A 27118-nucleotide genomic window follows, 5' to 3' on the forward strand; every position below is an offset into this window, starting at 1 on the left:
CGGGCCAAAAATTTGGGCCCGAGCCCAGCCTGGGCTCGGTGCTTATCGCAGTAGGCCTGGCTCGACCCGACGAAGAAGGCCGGCGGGCCGGCCCGGCCCGGCCCGAGACCTTAGCCTTATGGCCCGGCCCGGCTGCGTGTTTCCAACCCAAATACCGCAGGGGCCCGCGCGTGATTGGGGCACGTTTGGAAGCGAGAACTACCTCAAGGCGGTGAAATGCATCGTAAGGGAAATGATAACAGGCAAAACCAACATTAAACGGGCAAAACACCCCCAATTAAACATAACAAGTCCTGCAGACTTGTTATGATCCGTGCTTTTACCGCGTCAGCAACATGTAGTTTCTGCGATATCATAGAAAACCTTAGTATTGTTTCACCGTGCCGGGCCAGCCCGGGCCGTCAGGACGGCCGGGCCCGTCCAAAGCATTTACATTTCGGCCAAAGTCCGGCCCAGGCCCAGGTTAAAAGTAAGTCGGGTGGCCCGAGCCCGTGCACACCTCTACTGTGCACACCTTTTCCCTGGTGACTGGGGAAACAAAGAGGGCACGCACCAAAGGGAGAGCTCACCTTGCAGTCTGTTGCCCAGTTCGCGGATGCAGCGGGCAATGCGATGCCAGTCACTGACAAGCTGCCTTTCATAGCACACAATCAATATCTTCAAACCTGCAACCAGGGCCAAAGAGCCACATTGCATTCCAATAGATTCACTCGCTTAGCAGCAAGTTCTCGCTGCTAATTTAACCGCACAAAGTTGTGCTATAGATGCAGCAATGATAGGGAAGTAAGGGCAACAGTGGGAAACCGTGCTACCACCACCTCCTCACAATTCTGTCGCAAAGTAGGTGAACTAGGCTGCTTTTGTGCAGAAAATTTTCAGCACTGATCCTTCCAATGGTAAACCTCCAATAATTTGCTGCATTAGAGTAGCAAGCAACTTTTACAGTTGATGCTGCCCAGGCTGTACTGATACTATACCTCTAGGAAGTGCATGCACGGCGCAAGAGTTTATACGAGCAGCCTTTTGAGAGCGTTTCAAAGGCCAATCAATGCTGCCTAGTCAAAGCACAGTGCAAAGCCTACAGCTCACCCAGAAAGCCGATCTGGTAGAGGGAGCTTCTGATGGCGGTGGACGACTTGTCGCGTGCTGTGGCCGTGTTCTGCTGGGCTTCGGCGGTCGGCTTTCCCCCCACAGCACTGGACGAGGGGTGGTGCTTGTGGGCTCCCGGGGGCGACAGGGCATTCAGCACAACGGTCAGGGCAAAGCTGATGTCCGTCGCACGCATCTTGGGCACGTCTGCAACCAGGGCACTCTCAACGGACCCCGCACTCACTGCTGTCTCAACTGCTTAACTGAGCATCACTGCTGTCTTCTGCCGTGGCAAAAACATACCCTACCCGACACAAAGACCACAGCAAGGGAGAAAAACTTGCCTTTCACTCCGCTGCTGACCCTGATGCAGAGCGGCAGTATGAAGTTCATGAGGAAAATCTCCGTCTTGTCTGTGCTTGTTAGCACTGACGAGCCTCCACAGATGCTTTCCAGCGAAAGGGAGTCCTGCGGTGGAGGACGACGGCTGCGTGACTGGAGGGAGGGGCGTGGCTGCTGCGCTACCAACCCTCCCCTGCCGCCTGTGGCACTACACCAACTGGCCATGGAGCAAGCCAGCTGGTTCAGCAAAGCAAGGCTCTGTACGCTTCGCGGAACTTGTCACACGGTCCAGAGTGCCACTGTGTGGCCAGCTAGCATGGTTTCATGGTGTGCACAACCAGAGGTGCCTCCTCTGCACTGAACATCCCCCTTGGGCCTTCCACCACAGCTCCTTGTTACTAGTACTGTGCACAGAACTACCTTGAGACCACTCACACGAGCATGCAACAATTGTCATCAAAGCCACCAAGGCTCATACCAGTACCTGCTCAGAACCAGTCTAGACTCGAGATAGAAATGTCAGTGAGAAATCCAGAAGAAAAAAACTCAAAAACTTCTTAATAAGCCCACTCTAGCTCATCACTCAAAATTTTTGTCACAGATCACCTTAACCAAAGTTGGATGAAATCCCTGGTTGCCCTAGTTCTGCACATACTATAACGTACCCGCACTTTCGCATAGCCTGTATCCCATGCTGTTCCACGAGAAATAGAAAGTATGCATACATCCTTGCAGATTCCCCACACCACTGACCACGCAACTTTTCAGTCTTTGTAAAAACGCAGTATCGTGCAATCGCATCACATTTGTTCTGGCAACAAACATACCAGTGGTGACGTCATTTTTTGTTTTCTTCACTGAAGCACAAAAGCAGCCTGATATATTGGGGTAGGAAGTGCAGCAGTCGCAGCGAGGCACACCTGCCAAGCTGGCTAGATTTCAGAAGCTCCCTTCTCGCTTGTGCTGGGCCCAGCAGATGCTCTCCCATCCTCTTGGACGCCGTGCAACAGCAGTTGACCTCGGAATGGCAAGCACACTCACGACATAGACAGGGGGCCTGGTAATGACTCACTCATCACGGTGCGGAGCACACTGCACTCAAGCCACACTTTGGGCCCAACCTTGCTCTCAGAATTTGCCAATTACGCACCCCAAGTGCCACCATCTGCATGGTGACCAGCCGCACAGCCACGGAGCAGAAGCCCGGTGGCGGAGACTGGGCCAGGGCGGCAGCCGAGACTGAGACGTTGCCGCTGCTCTCAGCCACCAGGGAGGCGTTCTGGTCGCCCACAATGATGCTCTGGCAGATGGCCACCAGCGACTGGGCAAAGAAAGGGCAGGCGTCAACACGCAAGTGCTGAGCTCAAGGTCTGGCGCGCAGGCGAAAAGTGGCCACAAACTGCGGTACCTTCAGGTGCGGTAAATGGGCAATGTAGGGGTGCTTGTAGAGTGTCATGTAGACCCCTTTCAGCAGATTGCGGGCCGCATCCCAGTCAACCAGCCTCTGAAATAATGGTGCCATTTCAATTATCCTGCGACGAAGTGAAGAAACTGTTTTACACACAGTGGGTGGCCAGCTGGAACAAGGCAGGCTCTGCTCTGAGCAGCAGGATCTAGCAGGTCCCACTGTTTCTGTCTTGGGAAGTGTAGCAGCAGGCAAGCCGAATTAAGGTATCTAAAACCTGATGCCCCACTAACTTTTGAAAACTAATGCCCGAGCACTGAAATGCCAGACACTGCCACATCGAGACATGACCAGACAGCTCTCCCCCCGTGGCTGGCACAGGCATGGTGCCAAGCAGAGAGGCAGGCAAGAAACAGAGCGAAGCAGCACCGCATTATCCTCCCTCCCATCTCCCTGGGCTACGGGCACACAGGACTGGAGGTGCCACTAAATTGCAAAGTCCTGATTCTTCAGTGGCTTTGGTCGATGGCCGCTAATTGCATAAATATGCCCCTGTGCTCTTATAAGGGCTGGGCGAGAAAGTGGCTGGTGAATTGCAATTACTTTGTCTGCATTGCTGACTATCATAATGGCTTAAAGTGTTGTTACTGGGACAAGGCTCTTTGTCTGCATTGCTGACTATCATAATGGCTTAAAGTGTTGTTACTGGGACAAGGCTCTTTTCTGAATGAACCAAACTTTCATTTTTAACAGCTGAGCTGGAGCTGTTTAGGTGGACACAAATCCATCCGGCGTGCCCAAAAACCTCGAAGCCTTAATTAAGAAGAAAACATGGTAGGGAGGTGCCAGGAATCGAAACCGGGACCTTTACGCTGTGAAATTTACCGGCAGCCTAGCCAATATGTGACCTCAAAGGCCCGAGGGGTACTGGGTTAGCAGCAGTGGGAAACAATAACATGTGCAGCCAATTGAAAAAAAGAAAAAAAAAAAACATGCTTGCTGTGGTTGGAGTCAAACCTGGGTCTCTCGTGTTACGAAACCGGCACCTGTCCGATTGAGCTATCATCGCATTGCGGACGCACAGCATTTCCTTTGGGTTTGTAGCGTGGGCGCTGGCTATGAACTTGGCCACGAGTTCTAGCACCTGCTAACACGGTCCGCTTTGGGAGAGATGTGAAATTCTGCGCACGAAATGATCCGGGCCTGCCAGTCATGGAGAACTTTCAGTGGCAAGTTTGGAAATAAATGTGAAGTGATGACATATAGAGTGGAGGCATGGTACCTTACTACACAACTTGAAAGCAAACTTTGGTCGGCTCAACAGGCTACAGAACGAATAATGATTGGAGAGTAACACTTATAGACAGGAAACGGGCTTTCTGAATCAGAGAACAAACTAGAGGAAAAGATATCATAGTCCAAATAAAGAAAATTACATGGACTTGGGCTGGCCACATAATTAAGCGAAATGACAGACAATCAGTGGACTACCAGGGTGACAAAGTGGACGCCGAGAGATGAATGTAGAAAAAGAGGAAGGCCAATTACTCGATGGAGGGACGAAATAAGGAAATTTGGAGGAAAAGAATGGACTTGAGCGGCGCGGGACAGGAGCGGTTGCAGGTGAATAGAAGAGGCCCTCGTCCTGCAGTGGACCTAGTGGGCTGATGATGATGATGATGATGCAACATCACGGCCCCGATGAAAGGAGGGGGCCGCCATCTCTGCCGTTTCTCAAGCCTTGCACCACTAGTGCAAGCTGTGCCAATTTTTGTTTATTTTCCCTTTGAAGTGCACAGTTTAATTGTCTTCACACTTAGTAATAATTCCACTCATTGGACCAGTTTGTGAAGTGGTTATTTAATACGTGAATTTATTCCAACTGGAACAAAACTGTGTCACCCAAACCGAAACTGAACCGGTATATTTTCCCATTTGACGACCTATGCGTAGTAAAGTACCGCCTACTGATGTGGCGAAACCCCATTGTTGTGCAGCTGATTTTCTGACATGCCACCAGCTAAGTGGTACAAGCGACACTGCCACTTTTGTGACCCTGCTTGCCGAGTCACACCCAGTGCTTCACGAAACAATTACTATGAACCGTAACAAGATGCAACACGTACAGGCCCAATCATAGGCGAAGAACTAAAACAAGCACGCGAGCAGTGGCTGCATGGCATCGCTGCCCCACCCAGGAAGGCCACCAACAGGTGCATTTCGGGCATGGAGGAAAGAGAGCTCAGGAGAGGCCCTGGAGGTGCATTGGCAGAAGTGTGGAGAGAATGCCATTGTTTTCTTTCATGCTCTCTGGAGGTCAGCAGTAGCCGTGCCCCAGCAATGACAGCAAAGGCTGGGCCACTGAAGCCTTACGTCACTGCACAGCTCAGCCGATGGCCAGCAGTTGGCAGGCAAAGCAGACAGGAGCGAGTGAAGTCTGAGGAGGTGGCGCACGTGTGCAAACAACGAGCAAACAAGGGAGACCTCCGAAAATGGCCGAGTGGCTTCACGAAACGCGACGTCAGGGCCTCTCGCAAGCTTTTCTCCCTTGCACGGTTTTTGGGATTGGAGCAGGCTCAGTTAGAGATCATGTTAGGTGTCCGTGTTTGGTACCTCCCTCTATTGCATCAATGCTGACGTCACAAAATATGCAATGCAGTTGGCTTGTTAAATTTTTCAGTGAGTAAAGCATCGTTTAGTGCTGGACAAGCATTGAATTGGTATTATAAAACACCAAATCTTTTGAATAAAAGAAAGCTGCATGTTATCGTCAAGGTGAGCAAAGCCCCGTTCTTCAATAAACCCCCTCCCATATATCATAGTTACTATCACGGTGTGCGCTTCAGGTGGAAACTAAACTGCTGGTAGCAACGTAAAAAAGTCCCTTCTTGTTGTGCGTCGCCACACTGTACCCAGCACGATCCCCATTTGCAGGTTTTTTGTGCATGCGGGCGTGCAAGAGAGAGAGAGAGCCTTGCCCGAATGGCGGGCTTCTTGGCGATCTTGGTGAAGGTCTTGTCGAGGCGTCGGATGACCATGATCAGGGCGGGCCGCATGGCCTCCTGGGCCCACTCCGACTGGGGAAGGACCTCGTTGAGGTAGCGGCGCAGCCCCCGGCAAGCCATGGTCTGGGGGTCGTAGGGCGCCATCTTCAGCAGGCTGTGGGCCACCTCCGCCAGCCGCTGCACAAGCAGGAAGGTGCCGGCAGGTGACGCCGCGAAAGCCGAGACGCACAGCGCTGCTTCGATTTCGTGCGTATTTTGCTCTTCCCGCCAGCTACGTTGCCATGCTGAGCTCTCACGGCCCGGACCGGCTGCATGGGCAGCCAAGAGCAGCTGTTTCCTCTCGATCGACGGCCATGTTCAGAGTGCGAATTTGGACTTCAATGGAGCCACCCAATATTGGGAACCTTAGGGGCGGAACACAGGTAAGCCTTTTCGGATCTAACATCAGGCGTACATATATGAACACCTAACTTATAGAATTAAAAAAGTTTCTGTTGGTAATCCTTATCCTGTACTACCGTATTGTACCGAATGTTTAAAAGTGGTTCAGTCTGCCTTTAGCCAAGGTGAGAGTTACGAAAGAGAATGTCTCTTGAAATGAGTCAGTTTGCCTTCACTCCTATTCAAGAACTCTAACACAGAAGAAAATTCAGCAACAAGAGATTACTCTCTGAAGTGAATTGAGCCATCCAATGAAGTTGTGTAGCAGAGGAAGAAAATTCTCAGCCTCTGGACTTCGACATGCATGCACTCAAAGTTTTCACGGTGCTTGGCTTTCTTTGCTGTGTAAATCTAAGCTAAGCTCTGCAATGAATTGGGAGTTGCTCAGCTCCTCCAGCAGCCTGTGGCCTGATGGGATATTTTTGGTGCAAATTTGTGCCCCTCCGCTTCCCTGTGGAAAAGTTAAACTCAAGTACCGTAAAAACCCGCGTATAATACGAGGCTTTTTTCCAAATTTTAATATGTGAAATTTGTGCCTCGTATTATATGTGGATCCCGAAGTTTTCAGCCGAAAATTTGCACTTTCAGTTTCAGCGGAGGGTGCGCCACCTTGCGGTGGCGTAAGCTGGCTGCTGCTTCTCTCACCCGGCACCATTTTGATTGTTCTGACCACGCGAAGGATCTCGGCACGTTCACCGCAAGTCTATCATGATGTCGGGTGCACGAAAACAGTATTCGGCTGCAATTAAAAGAAAAGTTATTTTATGTGCCGAGACCATCAGGAATTGCGCCGCAGGACGGCAGTTCAGCGTCACCGAAGGCAGCATTCGTGGGTGGAGAAAGTAACTGGTGCTTGACTGGATAAAGTCTGTGTGGTGTCAACGGCCTGGAGCACTGTTGGGGATTCCCGTCAGTGCTTGTGTTGGACGCAATTCGCTGCCACCTGGCCGATTCCGTGGAGAAGTTGTTGGGCGAACCCCGCACCAAATTCTCATTGTCATGCCAGGAGGAATGACATCCCAGCTGCAACCACTAGATGTTTCCATCAACAAGCCTTTCAAAGACTGCATCAGGTCCTGCTACCAAGAGTGGATGAGGTCAGGAGACCCGTAAGTGACAGCTACCGAATGGCTGACGCGGGTTTCTCCAGCGGTGCTTTGTGGCTGGATCGCGGATGCGTGGGCCAGCATCCCAGAGGAGCTGGTCAGTCGCTCTTTTAAGAAATGCGGCATTTCGAACGCCCTTGATGGCACTGAGGACCACTTTCTGTGGGAAGACATTTCTGACAAGGCGACTTGAGGAGACAGCGGCAGCGAACCTGACGATGACTAAACGAAAGTCGGGAGACAGTGCCAGCGAAAACCGACAATGACTGAACGGTAACTGCAGTGCAAATAAATGTTTTCTGTGCTCTTTAGCTCGCATTATATGCGGATGCAAACTTTTTTTCTGATTTTGCTGTCCCCGAATTACACCTCGTATTATACGCGGGTCCGTATTATACGCGGGTTTTTACGGTAAGCACAGGTGGAGAATCTTGAAATATAAACTGTCCCCTTTCAACATTATTTTCGCACTTTCAAAACCGCAATTGTACAGCTGTGCTTTAGATCTGCAGGCTTGATATTTTCCAGAGACAGTGTTTGTTTATGCAGCCTGTCCATGTTCAGAACGAGTGTGCTTCCAACAGGCAACGACGGTCACCAATGCACGTTGCCGCTTGCAGCCAAAGTACTGGTGCTTGATATGGGCACGTATTCATTTAGCGCCTTTTTATGAATGAAAGCAAGCAGCTGGGAATGTCGCCACCTTCGAGGCAGGCCCCTACCAGGTGGCACTTGACGTCGAGCAGCTCGGTGGCCTTGCTGGGCAGGTCGGGGATCTTCTTGCTCAGGTCGGCCAGGCGGGCGGAGCACTTGGTGAGGAACTCGGCCACCACCGAGAGCAGGGTGTCGCGCGGCTGCCGGAACTCGAGCCGCACCAGCTCGCTGTCCTCGTCCTCCCGCTCGTAGTGGCCGCCTCCCCCACCACCGGGGGGCTTGCGAGGCCCGTACAGCGCCTCGTTCACAAACCTGGTGCCCCCGCCACCAACATAAGGAGGGAGCATCACCTACAAAGCTCACCTGCGCTCTCTACACTACACACGCTAAAGAACCCCAAATGTGACTGTCAGCTCTGAAGTGTTGTCCACTCTGGAGTGCCCTGTGGCCCCCCCCCAAGTGCTGTTCCAGTGCATTAAGCCCCATTTGAATGCCTTACTGCACTGTTTCCATGCAGAAGCACACACACGGAAGGCATTAATACGGGTTTCCCGGTCCCCGCATTTAAGGCTAGGTTGTGGAAGTTTGCTCGAGTGAAAGAAAAACACACTGAGGCATGAACATCAGCCATATTTCACTCTTTACCAGAGATTCATTCTGCACATTTTATGAGGTCACCACGCGCACTCCTTCACAAACCTTGAACAGGCCTTTTGTGCTGGAGGGTGGTGCCACAGGGAAGGGGGCTAAATTGGGCTTCTGGGAACTGCACACCTCCACATTTTTAGATACGTTTGCTCTGTTGACCACCGCTCGTGATCACAGCGCTTTTGATATTCTCACGGCATGGGATCCATCCCATCAACAGCAGGGAAGCGGATTGGCGCAGAGTGGCGCAAAAGGCTCAGCACTTCCACCCCTAAATAAGTATTACAATGTGCTGCCATATTTCACAGCTTTGTATGAACTTGGCACGTGCGCCAATATATATTCTATTAGCTTATCGACACTATAAACTTCCCAGCAAACCACGAAAGTCCATAGGATATCCACAAATGGTCACAATATCCAATGTCATTTTGGGACATTCATGTGATGTCCATACAATGTTTCACCCAAGATCATCTGCTTGCGGACATCCATGCGATATCACTGCAGGTGTGTTATTATAACATCATTATGCGATATTGCTAGGATGTCCACTAATTTACATTTTTTCTCACACTGAGAATTCGCACTCATAGCGCAGTGTACACATGGGGCCCCAGCCACACAAAGTGTGTCTTAGTTCAAATCACCCCTCATCCCCGTCTTTCCTTAAGCTTCGAAATATTTTCTGGCCTGTTTCTAACTGATATTTTAAATGAAGAGCGGGTAGTTATTTGATTTGGAATTTGAGCGAAATCTGGTTGCCTTTCTTAGGCTGCTTGATTTATGTGGATGAAGAACAAGCGGGACTGTTGATTTTCTCATTTCTCATTTTCTACGAGCACTCGTACGCAGCCTGCAGTGCGGAACCAGTATGGAGCCCACTGAGTAGGCAGGACTCTTGTCACCCAAATTTGATGCTTTGGATGCGAGCAGGTGCATTGCATGATGCAACCCACCGTCTTGGTGTTGCTTGTTTAGTTCTTGCGCGATGGAGTGGCGTGTCTCGTCCAGTCTTGTAACGTCGGGAGAGATGAGGGTGACGGCCGAGTAATTTTGCAGCGTTTTACTGCATCGTGAATAGCCTCGTGGGGTGAGCAGTCGAAGGCTTTGCGAATGTCCAGAAGGACGACAAAGGCCGCGGTTTTTGGTAGCCTTCGCGTTTTCTAGTGCAGAGACAAGGTCAGCAATTGAATCCATCCGATCCCCCGTGAAAATGGAAAGCGCATTTCTAGCAAGAAATCATATCTTCCGGCTTCATTTCTGACTCGGTTATTAGATTCTAGCTGAAATCGACAGCTTCTACCTAGACAAATTCTTAGTTTAGCTAGAGAAGGTTATTTCCAGCTTGCGGGTTTTTTTTCTTCGCTTAACTGACATATGCTAGCTGGAAGTAAATCTCAATCCAGCTAGAAATAAACTAGAAACTGAATTTCTAGTCAGAAATTATATTTCTTGCTAGAATATTTCTAGTAGGAGAAAATTTCTGGTTCAATAATCCAGCTAGAAAAAAAACACATATTTTCACCTGGGATGGCACTGTGCTGGCGGCAAAAACCTGTCTGCTGCTCAGGGTTCAAGTTGCAGATTCACGCATACTGGTAATTCGCATGAAGGAAGAAAAATGAGGAAAGAAAAAAGAAAAACTTTTCTTTCCTCCATGGTAATTCGAGGCGTGCGAGCGCAATGGATTCGAGAATTTTGGAGGCAGCGCTCGTGAGTGAAATAGGACGAAAAGAGGAGAAAAGTTTGGGAGATTTGTTCTTTTTTAGGATGGGAGAAACAAGTTGGAGGCCAAATTGAGCAGGGAGGGTGCCGAAAGACCAGTAGAAGTTGCAAAGTCAAGGTGGCGCGAGCGCTGCCTCTCGGCTACGTTTCCGATAGCCTGGTATGTGATGCCGTCAGCCCCGGGCGCACTTTTCCTTTTTGCATTTTGAATGGCCCACACGAGCTCGGCCGCCATGAAAGGAGCTTCAAAAGCTGTGCTCGGGGGGGAAGGCGCGCGCGTGGCGTCAGATTCTCCGTTTTGGGCTGCGGCAGGGTTTGCGCGAGAAAGCTCGGCCGCGTTTTTTCCCACTTGCTATGGAAAGGGCGAGGAGGGGGGGGGTTGTATGCCGGGGTCTCGGAGAGAGCGCGAAGCAGCTTCTCCGCACTTGCTTGGCGTATCGTCTGACAAAAGCGGCGGCGGCGGCGGAGGAGGACCGGAGGAAAACATCCTCGCCCTCTCCGACGGGGAGCTGGGTTCCCGTGGTTCCCGCGCTTTTCAGTCGCTCACTCGCTCTTTGCTCGGCTGTTGTGACCACAATTGTCTCATACTGAGCTGCTCGAAGGAATTCGCGTCTCGAGAGACGGGAAATCGACGGTTGGTGTTCGGATGGTGTTCGGTTCCTGTCTTCGGCTGCACCACACGGTTCTCAGATCACCGATCGGCTTCACTTCAAGGACCCGGCCGTATACTTCTACTTCAATAATTACCATCAATCTCTGTTCAAGGTATTTCTTCTTTGCGATTGTGATGCTACTCGCGGCTCCAAATTACTGCTTGGTATTTTCTTCCAGTTTTCCTTCTGAGATCGACTGCCAGTGAATACATCCCAAAAACTTCATCCCAGCCCCTTGATCAACGTCTCAAGTAGCAGGTAAGAAACTATCATAATGTCAGCAGTAAGCTGAAGCTAACCAAGAAATACGACATTTTCTTGCAGGACAACTAGCGTTTTCTCCAGATTCTGCCATTCCAAGAAGGGTACCTAGCATTTCGTTCCTTTTCCCTTTATTCAAATGTATATTCTGCTGCCGCTGCTGCGAAGTTTGCTGCCGCTCTTTCTGCTGAAGAAACAAGCTTTCTGGATCAAACACAAGATTTCAACTGGTGGCCCAACTTCTCAGAAGCAAATTTACAGAACACGTTAACATGAATCCAAGCACGTGCCTTCTTTTGCATTTTTTTAGAGACTAAATTTGCCTTTGCTTTTCCGGCCTGTTTCTTCTTTTGTGGGTTTATTACATTTAAAATTTATTCTCTGCTTAAGTTTTCACGGCTTCAAGTTGAATCACATTATTTGCTGAAATCTTTGCTGTGTTTTTCTCATGTCTCATTTTAGCTGCACAGTTAAGAAACGATTCATATGTGCACGCCTGTTGATGGTGAATTTGTATGTAAAGTATTTGACCTGCCCGGTTGATTGCAATTTTCTTTTAACCTGTCCCTCTTTCAATAGGCAGAATGGTGTAAGCAGCTGTTTCAATAATAGCCATTTAACAAGCGTTTAACTGATGCTTTTTTTAAATGTTTTCTAGGCCTTGGACTTCCAGCAAGGTTCATCTGGTGGATATTGAAATGATTTTGAAATAAATACCATTTTTCTTTGCAATAAAAATTGAGGATGGTTTCATGTCACTAATAATAATATATCAATAGTTATATAATAATAGTATAAGGTCCTGAGAATGCCTCAACGTGGCATCAAATGGACATTACATGATGTCGTCCGGATATCTGTGAAATGTCCACAGAAAGTTTCCATGAATTTTAAGGACATCCTGTGGATATCCAGACGAAAGTATTTGTGGATGTCTATTCCGAGGCAATAGGGACATCGCCTGAATATCCTGTGGACATAACGTGGGCGTTCACGGATATCCTCTGCACATTGGATATCAGGGAAGTTACATTGAATGGACCTCCACAAGATGTTTTATGGTTTGCTGGGTTGCTCATGCCAATTTGTTTAGTACCCTAATACACGCGTACGCGTGTAATCCTCAAAAATTAATACGTACCAATAGACTCAGTAAACTAATAGTACACCCCAATAGACCTTATAAACTAACAGCGTATATGTTTATTGGATGCAATAAACTAATTGTCACGATTTGGCCCGCATTCATGAACGTGGGAGGGGCGGGGTACCCTCCAGCCGAGTGACGACCTGCAGCGTGCTGGTGGTGACGGTGACTGACCGCGAGCGGTTTATTCTCCAGCCACACACAATGTTGCCCACCGAGCCTGGTGGGGCCACTGAACTTAGCGGCCAACGAATACCAGGGTCGGGGGGCACCACACACTTGTCACACTAATACGGTATTAATTTTCTTACAACAATTTTTCCTAGGGCAGTAAGCACTGATAAAAGCAATAAAAAGAGAATGTAATATTTCATCTAACTACATCTTCTAATATATTACAAAAAACCAATTGCCTACCTGGACGGCAGGTCTTCCTCAACTTCGAAAGGAGGCGAACAAGCACCTCGTGAGGCATTCTTGATGCTAGAACCCCTCAGATCAATTGTTTTCTGAGGTCCTGTGTAGTTCCTGCGCAAGAGCAAATGAACACCTTGTCACACTGTTCACAATCCAGCATCAAGTTGCTAAACCCATGTCAGTGGCAACGTGTCTTCTATGGTGTGAAATGAAAGCAGCATCACAGGTACTGTTCGCATGCTGATTATGCTTTGGAACACTTTCATGAAAATTCCAGTTACCACACTAGAGTTCGAAGGAGTTCCAATCTTCCACATGATCACCCTTTGCTGCCTGCACATTCCCACAGTAAGGAGAAATTTAAGATCTATGGAAGTTCTTAACTTCATTTGTGGCATGTCGGATGTTTTCTTTGCAGCAAGCAGAATAAACACTATACACGCTGCACTGCGCTTCTAATGCAGCTGCTTTATAGCACTTTGGTGCGGATGTTATGCTGCATTTAAAGTTTGCTCAAACGGCAAACACACATTTAAGGAGTCCTCAAAGCAGTCACAGAAACTGCCTCTTTCCTATTTTTTTTGCCATGACAGTGCCGCAGTGTACATTCCTGTCACCAGTCTTTTTAAATCGTGTCATGACGAAGGGACTGGCAGTGGATGCACTAGAAATCCCACACCTGTGCTTGACCTGGCCGGATGGTAGCATATGTGGTGGGAGCTCGGGCCTCAAGGGCACGAACCTAACCACAGTAGAGGTACAGGGCATCACACAGCGAGCTTTTGACGCCACCGACATTGGCTGCCATCCACTGGCATGCAGCTGTCACCAGAAGCAACCCGCCTTTGGCTGGCGCAGGCAAAGGTCGGCCTCACATTCATCGGCATGACCATCATGCAACTAGCAGACGTGGGTGAGGATCCTCAGTTTTCCCCTCAGCAAGGTTGGTGGACCGAAAGGGTAACGTCATGCCCATACCTCCACCTCATTACCGTCATCAGCAACCACTATGGTGGGGCAGCACATGCACCATCTGTACATTACGCCTGGCAACCCTCACTTGCATGGCATGTTATGGAGAAACTGGCTTTGTGCTGAACCAAATGCACTATGCACAACTGGAGGTCCTTCGTCTTACATGTGTCCGCGCAGTAATGAGCCCACTGTGACGCGCAAGGACGGAAGCATTTTACAGGTGCGCTGGCCTCCTACATTTCAAGGCCTTCACCAGGACACACAATGAGGGACATGTACGATGGCAAAACACAATAGCAAGCAGACACCTCCCACCCTCACAAAAAATAAAAAGAAAAAGGATGCCCAGGCAATGTATGACCATCGCCATGCTTCTGCTATTATGAACGGGAGACCTGGCCGACCGCCCTTGTTACGCCTGTGCGTAGGCTTAACATTACGTGGGCAGAGCCAACTCACTGCATGCAAAGCTCCCGGTCGATGGCACTCCAGTCACTGCCTGCAGTGCCAGCACTGTGACCTGCTTTCTCTGCTCCTCACCTGGTGAGGGCCTCGCAGTTGCTGATGAGGGTCTTCATGCAGACGGACACGTTGTGAATCATCTGCAGCTCCGCCCGGGGCCCCCCCGGCGTCTCCTTCTTGGTGGTCAGCGACTGCAGGTGCTGCAGGTAGAAGGGCAGCACCGCCTCCAGGATGGTCTGCACGCCAACAGCAGGGGAGGGACTCACTCTCCACTGCTAGCCCCTCCGCCCGTCCAAGCCCCACTCCCGCACTGAGCCCGCTCACATCACTCCTGCAGGCCTCCGCACGTCTTCCAAGTCGAGGGACTCACTTGCCTGGAGCCAGGGCTCACCTTGCGTTCTCTAGGCACACTTATACTCCCCCAATTTCCTTCTTTTTACTTGTACTGTCCTTGCACCATTGGCCATTTTTTCGGAATCATCGCTCGGTCCCGCTGAAGCCATAGTTTCACATTATGGGGCATTTAATGCTTTTAAGGAATTGCCAAAATCTCGGAGCACATGGATTTCAAAATGCAACTACATAGGTTGTGCATTATGGCAAAAGGTTTGCACCGGAGACTCGTTAGTGGTCGACTGACCAGCATCTGGTGTCCCCGGTGCGAGTCCGAGGCGTACGAGACCACGGTGACGCTCAGGGAGATGGCGTCCAGAATGGTCAGGGTGTCCGGGTCCATTTGGTAGCAGAAGTCAAGCGCCCGCAGTGGCTTCTCTGCCTCTACCAGCTCCAGAATGTCCAGTGGGTCGACAATGTACTGCGCCAGTGACTGCAGCAGCTGGAAGAAGGCCTTGGGCTGCATCTGGCATTGAGGAGGAGCGGTGACAGACAAGGGGGTGACCGGCCAGACCGAGACAGGCCAAGAGCTCAGTGGGTGCAGCTGGCAGCTCCTATGCTGTCCCACAGTGGCAGAAAACAGTTAAAGGCCAACTGCAGCAAAAGTTTCACACTCTTGAAAACAGCCTTTCCGACTAAAAGACTGCAAGTAGCAAAATATGATGCCGGAAATGCGTGCTGCAAGTGGTCAGCAAAACCGCACTGTTTTAAAGCCGAATCTGAAGAGAGGGAGGCCATTATGGACCACTGGAAGTGCACTAAGGTGGCTTGGTGGGCTAGTTGGCGATGTGGGGTTACCAGGGCACGTAGATGAGGACACAAAGAAAGAAATGACAGGATAAAGCGCCGAATTACAACTGATTCTTTTTTCAGAAAAGAAAGACATAAACCCTCACACTTTTCGAGAGTGCAACCACAGTCATGCACTCTCTAAAAAAAATAAAAAAACAATATCTGGTGCAACGATTGTAGCAAGCTGAGTGAGAGGATCAGTGTTGACCTCAGGTTGTGTTGGCCTTCCTATTGTATGTGTCGGGGTTCATATGTCTTTCTTTTCTGAATAAAAAATCAGTAGCAGTTCAGGGCTTTGTCCTTTCATTTCTTTTTTTTGTGCCTCATCTATGTGCGCTAATAGCCCCCTGTGACTTTGCAGCAGCTAGCTGAGTGGACAGAACAAGCATTGGTCAGCCGAGCCAGTGAAGCGTACAGCATAGTACATGCACGGAGTGAACATCGATTGATTCTCCAGCCACTTAGCAGGCTGGCAGACTGGGCCAGTGAGGCATCACTTCCACATTATGGCTAGCAGAAAATATATATTCTTACCACTTAAAAATGACTAACTAGGCATTTCCGGTTATACTAATTGCGCCCCTGTTGTCTCGGTGGTACCTATGGCACATTCAGGATAAATATGGCCAAGGTGATGATATCGCTGCAGTCGGCCTTGGACGTGCTTCAGCCAGCTTTCTCACCACAAGGTGCTCAAAGGCCTCCAATGCGCTCCACAAAAACCACGGCTGCTCCTCACTTCTGCAGGAGAGGAACTCCTCCCGGGATTACCCATCCTCACCATCCACATGGTAAGGACCGTTCCCTCTCCGCAAGTCAAGATCCTCAGTGTGATCTTTCAGGCGGAGCGTGCAGACCCTACTCATAAATGAGCCCGCCTTTGTGAGCAGCAGGCGGTACCAAACACCCGTGAACCGTCATCTCACTCGGGGCACTTAAGTCCACTCACATGCTTTGAACACAAAAACATGACAGCCATGGGAATTCCGCAGGGATTGCCCATGAGCCTCTGAGCAGCTGTCACTGTCACGGATACCAAACGCAAATGACCTGCCCACCACTGGATGAACCCAAAGAGGAGGAATGGCAGCTCTGTGCCCTTCAGACCTTCCCCTCTCCTCCCCCCCAAGAACTGTGCCATTTTCGCAGAGCCCCCCCAGGGTGCTCTTCCACATTGCCTGCGCCCATGCCCCACTACACACTTCTTACGAGCCTTGGGAGAGCTCAGGGGGCTCCTCCCCACTGCTTCTTCTCAGAAGTGCGCATGCCCATTGTCCAACCTCTCACTTGCCTTGTTGGCGTCTCCATAGTTGCTGTTGACATCGAGGTCGAGAAGAGGAGCCACACTCCCGAACATCTGCAGCGTCGGCAAGGACAGAGAGGGCAGAGATGGCCCCATGAAAGAAGTGGCCGGCACTTGTGGGTGCGTAAAGAGCACACCTGCAGTATAAATGGCTTGCGATGCATGATGTAGAACTGCTTGCAGATGAACTCCACCGTCCGGCAGAGCAGTCCATTGGTCTGGTGGTTGGAGTAGATTTGCAAGATGGTGGGCATGATCAGGAGGTAGCTGGAAGGGGTGCCAGAGAGCACGAATGAGCTGGGTGGCTGCTGTCGGCATGCCGCCTTCCCCTGGTGCTCACCCGTTGGAGGCGAAGATGTTTCGGAACTGGTGGGCCGCGTTGACGTAGGTGGCCATGCAAAGGCGCAGGACGCTGGCGTCCTCGGGGTGCAGCACCAGGGCCCCGTTCACCACGTTCAGGAACAGGTGGATGTCCGACGAGTGGGCAAAGAAGCCCGCCATGGCCTCAAACATGCGCGCCATCAGCTGCACCAGGGTGGGGCTGCATCAGGCCGCTGCCTCTGGCACAACGCCCGACCTGCTGCCCACAAATGTCACCCCACTTTTCCTGGCATTGACAGTTACTTTGGAGCCCACACAAGCATCATCAGTGCCCCTGGAAGTGAACTAGAAGCATGCACATTCGGTAAGCCACTGCATGTCTGGCTGATAATGCGTACACGTCACGTATGAGGAAAAGCGTTCCTTTGCCTTAGTGTTACGGCTCCTTTGAGGCGAGCCTATGACCAGCTCATTTAGGCACACTAGCTGGGCAAAAAAGAGTCAAAATGGCAGCACTTGGCAATACTCTTACCTTGACCCACACCATCTTGTGCAGTGTGTCCATCCCTAGAAGTTCCTGTAAGAAGAGGGCATCAAGTAACAAGAAAATGGGCATCCATGGCAAACAATAGATAGAGAACTAGTATACAGTCAAACGTTGTTATAACGAGATGGGCTATAACGAGCAACCTATAATTCCCCTTGGAAGTCCCCATACGAACCAATGTATTTAAAACCGCATTTTAGCAAGGTAAAATTTGCCCATTGTGGGATATAACTAACAAATTTCGTTAGGAAATAAAATTTTGAGCCAATTTCATGACAGTGCTACACAATGCGACAACTATGGGAGCTTTAAACCATATTAATTCTCGCCATGCACCCTCCGGCAACACGTGCAAAGCTCGATGGCGCACCATGCGCACGCTGTGCCTGTGAAGCTGCTCCCACCTCCTCCTCGCTGCACCACACGGCACCCAGCACACAAGGCTGCAGTGCACCTCAGGCTCATGGCACCGCAGACTTGTGCTGCAGGAGCCATGTTTGTGAACGGGATTTTTTTTTTTAGGGGGGCTTCGTCTCGGCTTCATCTCTGATCACGCTGCACACCTGATTCCAGCAACATGTATGCGCCAGGCAAGAAGCGATAATGAACGACTACAACACCAGACCAGAAGGTGGCTGTGATAAACGCCATCACATAGGGCACGAAGCTGAGCGAGCCATCGTTTGCATCACGAAGATGCATCAACGTCCAATTGCGGGCTCCTTTGCAGCTGTGTCTGTTTGAAAAACTGGTTGTGTATTTCGAACTGCAATAAAGTAGGTGCGGGACTTTTCCTTTTTGTCCCCGGAATGTGACTGTTGAATCTCCCCATGGGTATGGGCCAGTCATTACAACATGAAAGCAGCAATTTCAAAAAAAATATCCTCCCCGTTTTAGGCAGCCATGGCTACGTTCTCACATTACATTTTGGTGCCTTGAGACCCAGGAAGACAACCGCGCGTGACAAAGGAGGCCACCGATGTCCCCTCCGGCTTGAGGTTCGTAGAACCCCACTCTTTTGACTGTTGTTTACACTGCTCAGCCTCACCCTCAGCCGGAGGTCAGCATGGCTGGCCCTGACCGCCTCGTGACGACCACCAGTGATGTTCCGTACTGAGGAGAAATATTCCCATTTGTAGGTTCACAAATTCCCTATTTTTAGAATTTTTTTTCCGCAGGTTTGTCAAGAATTCCCTGCAAAATTCCCCGCGTTCTCTTTTGGCAGGTGATAGGTCTTTGCATGGTTTCATGTTCAATTTTGGGCATTTGCCAGCACCACCTCAAGTGTCCATTTTACGTAGCCCTCCGGGCACAGACATCGTTCAGAGAATCAGAGTTTCAGCGTGAACGAAATTCTACTCCATCATCCGCGCAGCAGCATTTGGCTATGCATTTCACATTTTGTACCACACAGCATGCTCACTTCCATGCCTAAGTTCCTGGCCGTACGAAAAAGAACAAGACATGTCGTCAAATCGAGGTAATTTTAGCTCAGCGCTGGGACTGCTGGCGCCATCTCTCGTTGGCAGCGCGTGGACTGAGGCGCACCCTAAAACCTTTTCAGTATACTTCACAGGAATACATGCAAATAGGCTTCAGCCCTTCAGCCGCTGCTGTGTCACGCATTACTAGCTTGTCATTGGGTATTCTTCCCTCTATGCTCCCTCCTGTTTTATAAACTGGTTTGGAAGCAGTCTTGGGTGCTTGTGGCTTACGGAAACATCACTGCGGATATTTTAACATGAAACCGACGAAGTGTTAAGGAATCCTTTTAAAAGAAAACAAAGGGATGCATGATGCGAGGTCCGGCTTACAGACATTACTTTCCCTTTTGTCTCCAAGACTGCTAAAATTCCCTACATCAACAAAAGATTCCCTTTTTCCCTTTTGGCCAAAATTACAGCCGAAAATTCCCCGCACAGAACATCACTGGCGACCACTGACAGCAAGCCCACGACTGATAAGCTGCGCCGACAGAAACGTGTTCTTCGCAGCGCCATTACAAGACTGCTCAAGGCATCAAACGAGCTTCTGGTAGCCCCCTCTGCATCTTCATATGACTTGCAAGAGGCCATTGACCTCCTCGCAAGCAGGAACGCCGCACTGTACGAGACAGACAGCAAGATCATAGAACTGCTTGAACCTGACAAACTGAAGTGGAATACTTGGACGCTTTGGCATACCGAGAAGAAATATGCCTTTCCCTCAACCGGCTGCTCAATGCGCTGAAGGTCCTGAAGTCATCCGGCATGACAGTCTCCACCAACTGCATGTCAGTCAGGCCAAATTGCTTTCTACCATTGACCATTATGTCCAATGGCATTCACACGGCCACCTATCAAGGCGACCCCTCTCACGTCCACTCACGTACATCGACCTCTCATTTGATCCTACCAACACTGCAGGTTCACATGGTTAACGGTGAGCCACCTGAACTGCAAAGGCTAGGAAAACATTTACAGATGACGCCCCCACGACCACACGGCATGCAGCAGCCAGAGGCTTTGACATTCACATCCATCACGCGGGGAAAACCTAGCAAGAACACGTTGCACCATTTCCTGTACATCGTGATGTCAGCAATACAGGAGGCCAAGAGCTCGTCCACAGAAGAACTGCTCCAGGACGGCAGTGCAAATAACTGTTCAGTCCAAAGCAACATGCGACGCACCAAAGCGCTTTTTTCCCCTATGAGAACGCGCGAATATGATAGCGACCAATACCCTGAACATTTCGTCCACTAACACCTCCGAAGTGTCCGTCAAGGAACAAGCCATCGTAACAACCCAGGCTTCACATTTCCAAAATGACGACGTACATTTGAGTGCACGAAGGAACGATAAGTGTGGTAACACGATAAAGTGCCTCTCGCAGTCAAGGAAGGTGCAGCAACAGCAACCCAAGCAGACGACCAAAAACGTGAAGTCAAGGATGTAAAGAAAAGGTGGAATGTCTACCATATGGGTTCGAGTACATCTTTGTTCCAAACTTCATGAAAGGTGAATCCTTACTGGACCTTCCTGAAAGCCAGCTAGCTTTGTTCGTAGTAGTAGTAGTCCGGGAGGGTGCACCTAAGCAAGCGTGAATACGAGTCCTTCCATGTTCCTGAAGCTGGAAAGTCTGAACCACCCTTGATGACCCTTTCTTGTCAGAGTGAGCAGACACCAAGGCCTGGTCCAAAAGCAGCCAAGACACATTTCGAGTTGATTCCAGTCAGGAAAATGCGCCTGCCAGAATCAGAAGCCGCTAAAACGCAAACAAGAGACAGGAACAAGACCAGTCTGAATCCGCCGCCCCACTCGCTGCATGGGAGCTACAGGTACAGTTAACCACTGAGACTTGCCCGACATCAGCTTCAGCAAAATAGGCACCTGACTGAACGACTGGAAACGTCTCAGCGAGCTTGGAGCCCAGTTTGGTGGTCGACAGCTTCACCTTGGCAGTGCTCGGCTGTGGAGAAAGCTGCGAGACGGCGGATGCACTAAGGCCCTGCACAGGCCTGATTTTAAGGCCCGGGCCCGGCCAAAGCCCGCTTTATGAAGCCTGCGCTCGACCCGGGCCCGTAACGCCCAGCCCAGGCCCGGCCCGGGCCCGGGCGCCTGTAAGGGAGTTTAGCCCGGGCCCGTCAGCGTAAACCCGAGCCGGGCCCGGGCCCATCGTCTTAAGCCCGGTCATTTATTTCTAAACCTACATAAAACCCGCCTGTGCTTGACCAGCTTCGGGTTTGGATGCTGAAGGAAATTTATTTTATTTGGTTGAGTGGTTGAAATTTATTTTATTTGGTTATTTGGTTGAAATTTTATGAAGCTCTCTAACGGTCAGCTTTCTAGACGGTCAGCGTTCTAGACTTAAGCTTGCACACATCTGGCGAGTCTGTCAGGCAGCGTTACCACTTTGTCCTGCTTAAGCTTTTCGCTTGCCTCCTTGAAGGGCTCCAGGAAATTGACGAACTCCATCAACAAGGCCTCATTAACGTCCTCCAAGAGTAGATTGCCCCTTGAATCCAAGAGGCTCTCTATCTCATCATACTGCGTCAGCGCGGACTTGATCATAGTGAGCTTCGAGTTCCATCGCGTGCTCACCTCCTGGCAAATTCCATGTGGTAGCTGGTTTGCCAGTCCACTCTGTTTCAAAAAGGTCACGACAGCCTTCACCTTTTGCTGCTGTTGCAAAAGTTCAGGCAGCTCCGTCGAACGTGTTGCGAAGAATGATGTTCAACACGTGAGCACTGCAGTTCATTCTGGCATACGGACGGAGTGCGTTGATGATGTTGACACCCTGGTCTGTCACGAATACCACATTGCTCAGCATGCCTTCATCGATCCCCAACTTCGCACACCTTCGCACAACCTCCTTACATATGTTTTCTCCAGTTTTTCTCTCTGGGAGAAAGCCACTAGTGAACAAAACAAGGCTTCTCAGTTCCCATTTTGCACTAACGTAGTGAACGGTTGCAGTGATATAGGCCACTTTCTTGTAGTCGTCGGTCCACATGTCAAGGGTCATGGAGTAGCGACCGTCCTTCATCGCTGACTGGATCTCAGGCATCAGTGCTTCTCGAAGTTTGTTTGCAACTTCAGAAATTCTGCGAGACGCCGTCGCAGGATGCGGAATCGCGGTCTTCGCGGAGACGCTCCCGTACTTGGTACCGATAGCAATAAGTTCGTCGGCAACTTTTAGGAATCCGTTGTCGCAAACAACGTCAAATGGGCGCATGTCCTTTGCACACCACTTGACGCAAGCAGTCGTCACGTTTCCTTTAACACTAGATGACACCTGGGTTTTCTTCTCAGCGAAGAACGATGTAATGGCTGTAGTGTTGCCTGGAGTCTTGCACTTGTGGCAGTTTAGGTGTGACGTTCCTGTTTTCCCGCCATCATAGGCGAAGAAAGCTTTGCAGCTTTTGCACTGCACATGCCCCATTGATGAGAGGGTATGGGCGTCAACGACTTCCTGGAAATGGTTCCAAACCTGGCTTTTTTTCCCTTGCTATCTATACAATACAAATACAATATCTATACCGATCAGGATCTATACAAGGCTGGTAACCATGTTACATTCGAAGAATAAGCGCGCTCTGGCGAACTACGGCAGAACCGACCAACCCTACTTTTGTTCTTCAGTAGATGGCTAGCTCGTGCTATGTGACGGACGGCACTGAGATCACGCGCCACCGAGAAAGTCAAATCCGAACCATCTGAGCTACGCACTCTTGCACGCGTAAACAGTCGTGGCACCTCTGGACATCAGGACGTTTCGTGGTCTCTCGGCGAGGCATACGTTCATTCTTACGGGAAGTTCAGGGGTTGTTTTACTCCGCTGGCAGCGATGTGTGTTTTGTTATTGTTCTTCTGCGTGTATGAGCTCTCCGAAGCCTTGGAACTGGCTCACACACGCTGCTGCGCTCCAATGGTTCAAGTGCGCGCCTCGAACAAAACAATTACAAAATTACGATGTCCGTGAAAAGAAATCTTTTCTTGATTCTCTTGCCAGCTTGGTCAAGGCTCGTACTGAATGGAAGAAGCTGGGGTTGGAGAATTCAAAAACATTTAATCAACAGAAAAACTGGATTTACATATACAGGATGAAAGGAGCACTCGAAGAAACCGTCTGACGCACTGCTCAGGCGTGGTGGCTGGGGCAACTCCCGCGCGAACAACACATACCATGCGAGTACATGAGAGTCCGGCATCACCTTCTATTTTCGGGAACAAGACACCGCAGCCTGGGGCGCGTAGGGCTCTTGAGGGGGTCGGTCCTGCTCGGGGCAACTGTGGCATTAAATTACGGTTTTCTGCGTGTCTTCGCGCGGCAGCTTCGGTGGTGTCGAGTGGTTCGCGTAGGCGTCTCCGCCAGCCTCTGGTGCTTATGTTTGCTTTTCGCCTCCAGGCACAAGAGAAACGTCGGAGCCGGCTGACACCCTCAACGCAAAAGCGATTAATGTGAAAAATGCGGTCAACACCTATATAAGCGCAGCAAAGCAGGACACGAGCATCAAATATCTTTTCGTTTTTTCACATACAGATTGCACCCTATGTGTCGGCCCCACCTCCTCATGGTCTAATCACCTCCAGTGTACAACGATTCGTTTCTCCCACGGAGATGTTAGCGGTTGGACCCACAGCCTATGTTTTTATGTTTGCGCTGTTCAGCATGGGCTTGCCTTGATCTTACCTAAATATATAAATACAAACACTAATTTAAAAAAGCGTACAAAATGAAACAGAAGCACAAGTTGAAAGAGACACCACTGCGTTACCGCTGAAATAATATTATTGTATCGGAAGTGTTAATAGTACATTCGCCATAGCGGCAAACAAGAAATGCCTGGAAGAGAGGTTTTTGTGTAGTTAATATTTATTCATGTGGAAACAAATTTTGTTTCTGCGGAAAAGGAAAAAGTTAAGACATAACGTTAAAGAATTTTCGTTGCTAAGGTGTACTAAGAGCCTGTGCTTTGAAGTTGCACATGTCACTTCAGCTTGGCACAGAAGGCCTCGGTTCATGCAACCTGTGGGGGCCCGTGTTTCCCTACGCCTCGCCTGCACGTGTTGCCGCGAGCTGGGAGCCGCCATTTTGGGTAGCCGGCGCGTCACGTAGGTCGTGTCCTCTTCATGACCCCGCACGACGCGCCGAACCGGCTCACCGCGAACGTGCGCGCGAGGGCGCGGGGGAAGGAGGACCAGTTTGTCGCCTTCCTTTGCGCCACCCTCTCCCCAATCTGGGGAAGATCTCCTTTCCCCTCCGAGCTGACCTGCGGGACGAACGAGCGCTCCGCCGGGGAGTCGACTGGGCGATTTGGTCGGAGTCGGTTGGCTCGGCAGTGCCTACGCCGAATGCCCCGATGACGGTGAACCCAGTTGGCTCCACGGACTCTGCCGAGAGATTCTGCCCTGATCGGTTGCCACGGGATGCCTCCCCTGCTCCCGCGGCCGTGATGACGGATATCGAGGTCTGAGCCCAGCGGCTTGAGCGAGCGACAGGAGCCACTGTCTCCCCACGAGCGATAGTCGTGTTGTCTGGTATATGCCCTGTATCTGCCAGGCAATAAAGCCTCATTTTGGATTGCCGGAGCCTGTCTACCGCATGTGAGTACTCGAACCCGTGCGCGAGTCTTCGGATTCCGCAGGGCTAGTGTACGGCGCGTAGCGTTCTCTAGCAAAGCTAGCCGGGGTCCTCTGCTATCCCGTACGTTAGCCCACAAACCCATCACGTACGCGTGTGCTCGAATGCCTGCCTGAGGCCCTTTAATGAGTGGTCCTGAGTTCAACCCAGGCCCATGGCTTCAAGCCCGAGCCCGGCCCAGGCCCGCAGCTTTCAGCCCGAGCCCAGCCCGGGCTTGCGGCAATGAGCCCAAGCCCGGTCCAAGCCTGCCGATGAATGCTTTCGGGCCAGGCCCGGGCTTTCGGGCCAGCCCGGGCCCATGCAGTGCTCTAGGATGCACCGCTGGAGACAAAAAGGACAACGCTTGCAGACAGCTTCACAAGGATTGCCATTATAGACCGGAAAACATTGTTAGGATGGTGGATTCATAGTCTGGCGTGCGCACAGCGTTTATACTTATGGCCAGATACCAACGTTCGGGGGGGGCGGGAGTATGTCGACTCTCCCGATGGGTATGAGCCAGTCTTGTCATCATGAAGCAGCCCCGTCAAAAAAGTATCATCCCCGTTTAGGGCAGCCGTGACTCCGGCCTCACTTTCGTTGCTCTTGCATAGCAGCAGTTACTTTGTGGCCAACGTGCGGCGAAATGCTGTTTCATCCACTATTTGTTTCGGGTAAGTGCAGTGCATAATATTTGCAGTAAATGCCCGCTATGACTGTAACAAAATATTAGCTATAACGAGTAAATCGCGGCAACCCTTCCATTTCGTTATAACAAGGTTTAACAATACAACACATCAGTGTGTAATATTATGTGTAAGCTCCCATGCAACCATTTCAATCACGCACCTAACACACCGGCCACTTCATACAACATGAGCATGCACAAATTAACGGCAGTGTGCTTGAACATCAGAAGAAGAAACCAGAATTTCAGAAGTGAGTCAATTCATGCTGCAAACATTGATTGATTGATTGTAGGGTTTAACGCGCCGACGCAACGCAGGCGATGAGGCGCGCCGTAGTGGAGGGCTCCGGATTAATTTTGACCACCTGGGGATCTTTAACGTGCGCCGAAATCTCATACACACGGGCGTTCATGCTGCAAACAGTCACTGCCTTTCTGTGAAACAAAAGTGTACAAAGTAGAGAGAACATCATTTATACTCGAACTTGACAGCTCACTCGGCCCAGTTTTAGCGGGGCGACATGCGACTCCATTTGCTCATAGGTTTTCTCGGACCTGGGGATGAGTGGCTGTGTGTGGTAGCGTGCACCGACCTTGCCGAACTTGCCGGCGTAGAGCTCGAAGTCGGCCTCGAGAGCCTTGCGAGGGAACGACGGCAGCTTGGTCAGCTCGTCGTGCAGGAAGAGCACCCTGGGTGCCAGCTGGTGGCTGGTCCGCAGAATGGCCAGGCTCATCAGCACCTGGCAGGGATAGGAGGGGCCCTTAGGCTGGCACCCCACCGGTCGCAGGTGCGGCCAAGCGGGCCGAGGGAAAGGCTCCGTCCGAGCAGTCTCGTAAGGTGCCCGAATCCCAGATCACCCGACACCCAGCAACTACTGGTCCCCAGGGTAGGGACAACCAAGCCGTCACTGGGGCCCTTGGAGGAACTAGGGAACCAAATGCATCGGCCAGTGCTACTCTGCCAAGGCCGCCCACATCCTGGAGCGCAGCCATTGTTTGAGGAAACGAGAGGAGCCTACCTTCCCCACTTCGATGAAGTGCAGACAAAATGCCTGCTGCTGCCCTGCTTCGAAGGCCTCTTCTGGGTCCATCTTGAGCAGGGTCAACTGGGGATACTGGGACCGCTTGAAGAAGTAGAAATCCCGGACAAACGCACTTGGGTTGTGCATCTGATCTGTGCAAACAAATACAAGCAGTGGGAAAAAAATCTTCACCAGAGTGCCGGTTTGGGCCTGTTGCTAGAACATGACGAAAAATTAAAGCGCTATTATTGAATTCTTCGTCATTAAAAAAACCTTGCTTGATGCCAGCGTGATTAGACACAAAATAATTGCTCAACAGCTATCACAGCACTTAAACTCTCTGAAAGAAGTTTTGACCATTTATGGGTGTTCCCATTTTCAAGCAATTCAATGTTCTAGTAACCATCTCCTTCAAAAATTTTGCTAAAACAATCAGTGTTACTGGAATATTGCAAATCAAAACATCGAATTTTCACCCCCGCCGCAATGCGCCCTCGTTTCGTTCACCTTCCCGAACTGCGCGAGCGTGACTGCCCATGATGCCTCACTTCTCGAGGACGTCTGCAAGAACATCCAGTTGCGGGCGTCGTCTGCTACTGCAATATTCTGCGCCAC

General features: G+C 50.5%; 1 protein-coding gene across 2 annotated transcripts in view; it reads right to left on the minus strand.

Moving 5' to 3' along the window:
* The window catches only part of Unc80 (unc80, NALCN channel complex subunit), a 166239-nt gene that overhangs the window by 26129 nt on the left and 112992 nt on the right, over positions 1–27118 (minus strand). For both annotated transcript variants that reach the window (XM_077700829.1, XM_077700828.1), the window contains exons 40-55: positions 26501–26655; positions 26075–26221; positions 17675–17719; positions 17162–17346; positions 16959–17088; positions 16810–16875; positions 14974–15192; positions 14412–14569; positions 12897–13007; positions 8111–8354; positions 5815–6018; positions 2840–2935; positions 2582–2752; positions 1434–1557; positions 1090–1296; positions 570–665 (exon numbers count right to left, since the gene is read on the minus strand). In XM_077700829.1, coding sequence (XP_077556955.1) covers positions 570–665; positions 1090–1296; positions 1434–1557; positions 2582–2752; positions 2840–2935; positions 5815–6018; positions 8111–8354; positions 12897–13007; positions 14412–14569; positions 14974–15192; positions 16810–16875; positions 16959–17088; positions 17162–17346; positions 17675–17719; positions 26075–26221; positions 26501–26655 — 2358 coding nt within the window. The remainder of the gene's footprint in view (positions 1–569; positions 666–1089; positions 1297–1433; positions 1558–2581; positions 2753–2839; positions 2936–5814; positions 6019–8110; positions 8355–12896; positions 13008–14411; positions 14570–14973; positions 15193–16809; positions 16876–16958; positions 17089–17161; positions 17347–17674; positions 17720–26074; positions 26222–26500; positions 26656–27118) is intronic.

The sequence above is a fragment of the Haemaphysalis longicornis genome, unplaced genomic scaffold, assembly GCF_048455015.1.
Source record: "Haemaphysalis longicornis isolate Haplotype H1 unplaced genomic scaffold, Haemaphysalis longicornis Haplotype H1 scaffold_2, whole genome shotgun sequence".
NCBI lineage: Eukaryota > Metazoa > Arthropoda > Arachnida > Ixodida > Ixodidae > Haemaphysalis > Haemaphysalis longicornis.